The sequence below is a fragment of the Rhinolophus sinicus genome, linkage group LG06, assembly GCF_036562045.2.
Source record: "Rhinolophus sinicus isolate RSC01 linkage group LG06, ASM3656204v1, whole genome shotgun sequence".
Classification (NCBI taxonomy): Eukaryota; Metazoa; Chordata; class Mammalia; order Chiroptera; family Rhinolophidae; genus Rhinolophus; species Rhinolophus sinicus.
This window is the reverse complement of record NC_133756.1, coordinates 50,069,331-50,077,865: the sequence shown is the minus strand read 5'-3', so window position 1 is coordinate 50,077,865 and position 8,535 is coordinate 50,069,331. Positions and strand designations below refer to the sequence as shown.

At 49.9% G+C, this 8,535-nt stretch overlaps 1 protein-coding gene across 5 annotated transcripts in view; it reads right to left on the bottom strand.

The window, feature by feature from the left end:
- Positions 1-7,818, bottom strand: part of LMO4 (LIM domain only 4) — a 16,702-nt gene extending 8,884 nt beyond the window's left edge. Inside the window, exons 1-2 of one of the 5 annotated variants that reach the window (XM_019751763.2) lie at positions 7,437-7,818; positions 4,456-4,694 (exon numbers count right to left, since the gene is read on the bottom strand). In XM_019751763.2, the coding sequence (XP_019607322.1) occupies positions 4,456-4,691 (236 nt within the window). In that variant the 5' untranslated portion in view covers positions 4,692-4,694; positions 7,437-7,818. Of the gene's footprint in view, positions 1-4,455; positions 4,695-4,909; positions 5,582-7,186; positions 7,297-7,436 lie in introns of those variants that run through there. The other 4 variants (XM_019751765.2, XM_074335095.1, XM_074335094.1 and 1 more) reach the window with 4 other exon arrangements.
- Positions 7,819-8,535: the final 717 nt, after the last annotated feature.

Here is an 8,535-nt window from a genome sequence, read left to right as displayed (position 1 = left end):
AAGGTCGTTAATATTTCAGCATTTGGGCAATGCAATCAATCACAAACATCAAGAGGTTCCTTATATGGGAAAGAGGGGAAAGGGAAGAAATCCCACCAAACCTCTGCACTTTCAAGGTGCTTTGCTCCTAGGTGAAGAGCACAACGTAGTGTTAGTACTGCTTGCCAGCTTTGCTTCAATGTTTCTTGCTGACATAAAGAGACCAAAAGCAAGTCATATTTTTAGTTTAGTAATAATGCTTAGCATCTTCCCATAACTTCAATCACCAATAGGTGGGCTTATTTTCTACTGCGTTATTACTTCAAGCAAAATACGTGCACTGTGGAGCACTACCTCGCTGTGTTTTCTAAACTGCTTTTAGGCAAGGAGAGGTGTGTTTCTCAGAGTGTGGCTGAAAGGTGTACATTTGTACCTGCAAGTAAATATCAGCAACCTATCTGAGGAGAAAAATGCACATCCACAGCTACTGATCCAGAAGCAATTGGTTTTCCAGCAGGTTCCTATATTTAATCTAAATTCTGCACCAGCTACATTAAATGTAACAAAGAAATGCAACCCAGAAATTATGCCTGGAGCCAAGTCCATTAAAGGTACTTTGGAATAACTAGAGACCAAGCACCTTAAAAGCACCAGAAGCTATTGATACTTAAGAGGGGGGCTGTGAATAATAGCAACTGCTGCATTACAGAGGGGAGGGAGAGAAAAAAAAAAATCAGCCAAATTACGCTTGGTTAATTCAGAGTAACAGATCTGCCCCCAAGTGAATTGGAGGCCTTGAATTAATTCTGTTATGACAAATCAAGATAAACGTTCCCCCTAAATTGCATGCGATTTAATTAATTTTTGAGATCCTGGTTTTTTTTTTTTTCTTCTCCTAGCTAATAGTTCACATGCTCCTGTGCTGTCATTGTGCTTGAGTGGGCAGACTTCAAAGTGATATTAAATAACCAACTATTAGATTTACCTAGCACGTCCTATTGGAAAAGTGCCATTTAATTACCTAGCCTGTTCAATTAAAGGGACAGCATTCTCTGAATATAGCAGCTTGCTGTTGATTACCTGGGAAATGAACTCGCAGTCTGGCGGCGCCTCCGTTCCTAACGCTACCCCCTCCCCAAACACCCCCTCCACCACCAGTATCCCCATCCGGGGCCCCACTTCTGGCTGTGCCGCGCTTACTGCGGCTGCGGGCGCCATGTGAACCACCAGAGGAGCCGGGGAAAGAAAGCGCGACTCGCTCGCCGGGCTCCCACCTAGCGCTCGCCCCCTCGCGGGCCCGAGGCCGCCGACCGACTGGGCGCCTCGAATGCGGCCTCGGGCGGCGCCGGCTCCAGTCCCAGCCGCGGCCTGGCCGGGCGAGAAAAGCCTCGCCCAGGACCACCACCGGCGCTTCCGGTGCGTTTTCTCGCCCTCCTTGGACCTGGAGCCCCACCCGTCGGTCACCGAACTTCCTCTCTACACTTTCCGCGCCAGTCTTCGAGGCCCAAGGTGGGGGGTGGAGGAAGGGTTCGAGGAAAGAGAAACAGTTTCTGAAGCTATCTGGTGGCGCTTGGATTGAGCTGGCTGGGGGGGGGGGGGTCCAGAGCTGGGGAGGAAGGGGACAGCACTGAGGTTTGCGGACTTTTGAAAGATGGAAACAGGCAGATGTGGGCCCCTTTAAGATCCACCCTCCCCCTCTCTTTACCCCCCCCCAGCCTTTCCCTCCCTCTTAGAGGCCAATTTTGTTAATTAAATGTTTTGTTTGCGACGCAGCTCTCATTCATTGCGGACACGTCATTCGGAGCAGATCTAAGCCAGAGACCAGATCTCATTAGATAAAGCCCATCAGAACTAAGAAAATGGAGGAGCCACTAATTAAAGCTTTTAATTGTGCGGATTCGCTGCAGCAAGGCAACCGCTTTATCTGAAATCTTGGAGGGAGAGGAGGCTGAAGCCCAGCTCTATCCAATCCACATTAGGTCGCCCAGGGGGGAGGGGACTGGGGAAAAGCAGCACACCCACTATGTCCCTCCACCCCCGCCTCTCCCAGCTCTCCCGCAGCGTTTTAGCCAGATCTTGGTTGTTTTCAAAAAACCACAACCTCAAAGTGAGACAGTTTAAAAGCCCTTAATAAATCGCTCTGTGGTACCAGCCAGGCCTTAGAGCCGAAGGGTCGGTCCCCTTCACCTGGCAGCCGGAGAGCGGATTACTCCACTCTTCCTTGGCCTCCTTGCAGAATTGAAAGCTCCTCCAACAAGTGTCCTGGAGGGAGACTGGGGAGGGGGTAGCTGAGAGGAAAAGGAACGCGCGTACCTCCCCACCTTTCCACCCTTTTGGCATCTTGATGGGCAGAGAGAGGGAACAATGAAGTAAGAGTTCAGAGATCTCTTTAAATTGGGGAGTAGGGGGCGGGGAGGGGCGGTGATCAGCTGCTGATGAGTCCTGAGCAGTGTGAGAGCAATTTGGTACAGAGCTGGAACTCATCCCTCTGGGACAGATCTAAGGTTCTCTGGATAGCATCTAGTTCAAGAGCAAGCCTGGCTCCAGTTTTCAAATCCAGAGGAAAAAAGAAAGGAAGTGAGAATATGGACCGAATTAATTAAGGCTCTGGGGGGCACACATCCTCCACCCTTCCATTAAGCCAGGAGAAAACACCAAATGGGCATTTATATTTGGCCCCAAGAATGGGTAAAGGAAAAGAGGCGATTCCCAGGAAGCCACTTGCCTAAACTTGTCCTGAGGGAATGCAAGTGGACGCATCTTCTTTTTAATTAGTGGTAATCAGAAGCGAAGGTTTTTAGAAGGCACTTGGAGAAGAGATGAATCTGTACCATTCACTGGGTCTGAACAGCACTGTCAATTTTTCCACTTCAAACCACCCTCTTTTCTTACTACAGTTTTGCTCTCTATTTAATTACAACACTGTCAAAGCTCATGGCATTGCTTGGAAGGAGGACCAGAAAGCATTACACTCATACTCCTGCTGATTTTACAACATTTACTTCTAAAAAAACACTTAGTGAAATTAATACTGCCATCTTAATTTAAAAATAAAAGCCCTCTCCCTTCCTATATTTCTTTTACTTGGCTGATTGAGGATGCCAGCAGAGTGGACGGACGTAAGTTGCATTATTGGAATAACCAAATGTTATTTTACTCCATCATTTTACACTGATGTATCACTGGGGTAAGCATACACATACTCAGCTCTGAACTGCATTGGGATCTTTTGCAGTTTTAGACGCAAAGTGAGGGAATCACAGTAGAGCTAAAATTTGAACAAATATCTCATCCACTGATTCACCGCCATTGAAGAAAGAATAAAATTTTCTACTAATCACTATAAATTGTTTAAGGCAGAAATTTAAATAGAATGAAATTCTTTTTAAAAGTGAGTGGTTCTTGAGTGCTCTCTACTATCAACGGTGTGCGTGTGGTTTTTTTTTTTTTTTTTAATTACTGGATGTTGAAACAGAACACCTCCTAGAAGCATTCATGTGCATCAGTCTATCAAACCATTTACTCAAATTAAATGTGTAATCCTTCAAATGCCTCTTTTCAAATTAATGAGTTTAAGTAGCTTGAGTTCACCTGAAAAGATCCTATAGGCACCTGACCTCCTGAATTCTTTTCATTAATTGCTCTGAAACTTGTTGGAAAAGACTGCTTACAGGGGCATATGAATGTTCCTATACATCGCTTCAAGTGCAAGCTTCCTATAATTCTATAGTCTCTTTTCCTAAATCTCTTTTGGGGACCCAGGGTAGTGATACGAATGACAACAAAAAACCCAAAATCTGAACATTCCTCAGTTGAAAATACTGCAAATTTTAAATTGCAAGCCCACACAAACCACACTAACATTGAGCATTACAAACCTCCAAGTAACAGTACGTAAAGACAAATATTGCCTTTTTTTTTTTGTTATTAAGAATTACAAGTCTTTAAACTTATGGGTAATCAGCATTTTTCACAAGAAGCACAAAGAATGAGTCAGTTTTCCACTCAAAAAAGTTTACAGGTAATTAGCCATCATCACAGGCAAATCATTTCTCACTAACTGCCCTTTTAAGTCAATCTTTTGTTTCAGAGTTTCTAATGTAGGTCCCTACATTGCTTTAAGAGAGCAGCTTAACTCCCACTTGAAATGTTTAGTTTTAGCAGAGGGTCCAGTTAGGGCTGACCACTTAAAATTCTGGTCCCCAGTGCCCAACCTTTGCACACTTTGTGGGTCCAGTTCCACCAGATGGGCAGTTTTTACTTAGTATGTGGCATTCGCCATTAGTTTATCATAAAAATTGTAAGACTGACACATGCTTCCTGAACCCCTTAAATTGGGCCAACCAGAAAGTTTTTGAGGTGAAGACTACAATGTATTCTCATAGGAACCCTACTTCTTTCCTTAAAACCCCTGGTAACCTTTGGTCTTGCCATTGCTCTGCTCACCCATCTCGGGGAAGGGCAGCCAAGTCTTACCTAATGTAGTCATTTCTGCAAAGGATCATGCCGCTCTTGGTGTAACAGGACGTGCCGATGTCACCCAGCTGCGCCTGGCAGCAGGAGCACTTAAGGCACCGGCTGTGCCAGTAGCTGTCCATGGCATAGAGCAGAAAGCGGTCTGCAATCTTGCCCCCGCAGCCTGCGCACCGCTTCCAGGAGAGGGAGCCGGCGGTCACCGGGGGCGGCTGTGAGCTGCTGCCCGGATTCACCATGGTCTGCAGAGAGCGGGAAGGGGAAAGGGAGAGAAAGACAAAACAGGGGCGATGCAAAAGTTAGTAAGCGCCGTGTGAGCAACCATACCCGTTCCCCCCAAATTTCACACCCCCCCCCCAACCCGAGCTGTTGGAAGGAAGCAGCAGGGCAAGGGCAGGAAGGAGGGTGAGCCGGAGAGGGAAAGAGGGAGGCTCGCCGGCAGCAGCCGCCTGTTTACTTTTCTCAAGCTTTGTTCTGGGGCCACGAGCTCCTCTCAACTTTCCAGCGCTCGCCGCCGCTGACAATTTCAGCTTGGGTACTGTCAAAACTCCGAGAGCAAGGCTCCGCGGCGCGCTCCACCCCTCGCAGCACCTCCTCCCGGCCCCCCGCCTCCGCCCACCGCCCCCTCCTCCGCCGCCCGCCTCCAGCAAATGAGGGTCAAACCCACCCACCACCGCGCCCGGCCCCTCCCCAGTCCCGGCCGAGCCCCGAGAGCAAGCTGAGCGGAGCGGGGAGGCGGCCCCTGCCGGAGCCACGTTCCCTCTCGAGCTCTGCCCTGGGAAGTGCAGCTGCAGTTCACAAGTTGGAAATAGTTCGGTTTTCTGAAAGGGAAGGAGGGAGGAACCGGCTGAGGGGAGATGGAAGAACGTGGTGGTGGGAGGAGAGGCGCGGGGACCCAAGGAGGGGGGTGCGGTGTGTAAAGTTGCGAAACTGGTTTTTCGTATTTTAAACAGCACATTTCATATGCCTTTGTGGTGACCGCCATCTCCCATTATTGTTCCAAATCTCATTTCGTTTTGAAGATCAATGAGTGTTTTCTCTGGGTTTTCAGGACACAGGCAAGAATAATAGATCATTGAACTTTAGGATGCCTGTTAACTTCCTATACAAACACTCTCCACTTTGGTCTCACTAATCTGCCCTTGATCAGCAATTTAAATGCTAAAGCTTTGTTCCTCCAAAAGGGGTGGGGAGTACAGATAATATGCGAGAAGGCACTATTAAAGGATGCACAAGTTAAATTCGAGCCAGTCCTGCTGTCACCGAAAATGCTTTTAAAAATTCCCCACTCTTTCTAATGAATGTCATAAGAGAAGCAACTGGGGTATAATATGGGAATCAATTTATAAAGCTTAGCCTAAACCGATTAATTTGTTGCCTCCAATCCTGAGTCCAATAAAGTCCTAGTGTTCCTCCAGTCACTTATTCTATAAAAAGATCAAGTTATTTACTGCCAATTAAGCAGCCTGTTTTGTCTTTGTCCTCTGTAAGCCGAGAGTGTGGGCTCCCCCCGAGGCTCCCGGCTATCTGCTCAAGACATTCAGCTGATACCTCAGAAGGGAGAGGGCGAACTTTGCCTGTCCCCGGCCCAACTTGGCTGAAAAAAAAAAAAAAAAAAAACGAGGGGAAGGGAACGAAACAAGCACTCGGGTTCCTTAAATAGGCCGATTTTAAACACATTTCCTCCGAAAGAGTCCCGGAACGTGTGTCCAGAGACCGCACAATAAACCAGAATAAGAACTGCACCAATTAAGCTGTAACAAAACCCTGAGACTTTGGAAACAAGACCACTCTAAAACCCATTAGCATTGCATTTATCCGAATGCATCATACCTTTATGTAAATTGATTTATCTGATGCATTTACTCGAGGAATTGCTTTTTGTTACAATTTCAGCCCTAACCCAAATGAATCTGCATTTCCTGCCCTAGGTCTTTAAACTGTTTCCCTCAACGTTTTAATCGCTCCGAATTCCTTTTTAAAAGGGGAGAGGGAGGGAGGAGATTCCAAGCTCTTCCCCGCCCCCATCTTTGGTGAGAGGTAAATATATATGTATATTTTTTTGAAAAGGAAACATTACACTGAGAAAAGCATCCAGTAACCCCATTAGCTAAAGCTCTTAAGGACAAGCAATACCTTAATGCTGATTAAATCTAAAAGAGATGAATCAAGAGGACTGACCAGAAACTGACTCCCCTGATAACTAAGGACCGGCCCTCATCAAGTTTCATTTAGAGTTGGAAAAAAAAAAAGAAAGCTTTTAAGTTAAATAGGCTTATACTCCAGTAATTACATAGCCAAGCAATTTAGGTCCTGGGATAGTCAGTGAAATAGAAAGCAGAACTGGCAGCTAGAGGCAAAATCTGCCCCCCTTTAACAACGTCTCTGGTGTTTTTTAATGGAGACCAAGGGAGGGACAAATGTAGCGCTGGCAATTTGTAGTACAAAAATGGATGCTTAATTCATGTCTTGATTTTAATTAGGTGATTCACCGGATTTCTCCTGGATTGGAACAAAAGACTTATAAGCCAAGAGGAATTTTTTAAAAGACCCAGCAATACCAAATCCTCACTTAGATCATTTCTGCCACTGTTTCAAAAACACTGTTTACTAGAAGGGGGGGGTCATGACTATTTCCCCCACACTACTTCTCACACTTAAATCCTCCTTTCAACACCCCCTGCCTTTCCCTCAGTAACTGAAAATCTCCCCACCCCACCCCCTAGGTCCTCACCAGCCCGGTCTCGGAGAACCCTTTTGTAAGCTGGAACCGCTACAAAGCTGGCGGCCCGGGGCTGCCGCTCCGTTCTAGCTCGCAGGCCGGCCTCGGTAGTTTGAGACTCGCACAATATCCAAGCCAACGTATTGTTTACTTGCAATTTGGGACGGTCAAGGGAAGGAAGCCAAAGAAAACAGCCCGGGCCCCCACAAGGCCCCTGTTCCCTCCCCCCTCCCTGCCCGCGGTTCCCCAGCCGTCCCCTTACCTGCTTTTCCCCTATATTGCAATATTGCGAGAGGCGGCGGCGGCGAAAAGCGAGTGAAGCCTCTTGGCTTCCAAGGAAGGGGCGCCTTGGCTGGAGGGAGGGGGAGTCTCGCAGAAGCAGGAAAGGGGAGGAGGGGGCTACGGGCTTTTTTTTTTTTCTTTTTTTTTTTTTTAACGCGTTGCTGAGGCTGGGTTGGGGGGCCCCGCGTAAGTGGCTGGCGGCCAGGAGCAGAAGTGTCAGTCTCAGTCCTCGTCCTCGTCCTCCGCCTCCGGCTCCGGCTCCGCGCGAGCAGCGGCAGGAGCCCTCGGCCCGCGCGGCGCAGCTTCAGGCGCGGCGCAGCGGCAGCAACTGCTGCAATCGCTGCTGCAAGTTTGGCAATGTGGCTTCACTTTGTAGATTCCCCCGCCCGGCGGCCCCCGCCCCCGCCCGCGCTCCTCCCGCTCCTCCTCCTCCCCTCCACCGCCTTCCTCCCTCCCGCGCGCTCGCTCGCTCCGGGCTGGCGGCTGCGGCGGCCGCACGGCCGAGCTTCCTGCACCTCCGGCCACGGAGCGGCTGCAGAAACAACAGCCCCGGGAGCGGTGGCGGTGGGTGCGGAGACCGGGAGGCGGGCGCGCGGGGGAGGCGGGGAGCTGCGGCCGGCCGGGCCCGGCGCGCGGGAGCCTGCGCCGCTGCCGGGGCTGCTGCTGCCCGGCTCCGAGGCGGCGGCGGCGGCGGCGGCGCTGGCCTCTAGCCGGCTCGCTCGCTCCCTCCGCGGCTCTTACACATGTGTTACTGACAGAGCAAAACCCCAACTACTCCCCGGCTCTGCCGCCGACGTCAGCGACCCTCAGCCACTGGGCGGCCGGATTGTTCAGGCGGAATAATAAAACCTGCCAATCCGGGGAAGGACAAAGGGATGCCTGAAACGAGACTCTGGGGGCGGGGGAGAGAGCCAGGCGGCGGCGCGGGCCGTGGAAGGAGAAGAGAAGGGCCCGAATCAGGTGTGGACTAGTGACCAGGGCGCCGCACACCTCTCCGGGGCTGCCCTGCGCGGCCCGAGGTCGCCAGCGGAGGCGAGGGGGCCGCACCTGCCTTCTCCGCGCTCCGGGGACCCTCGGGA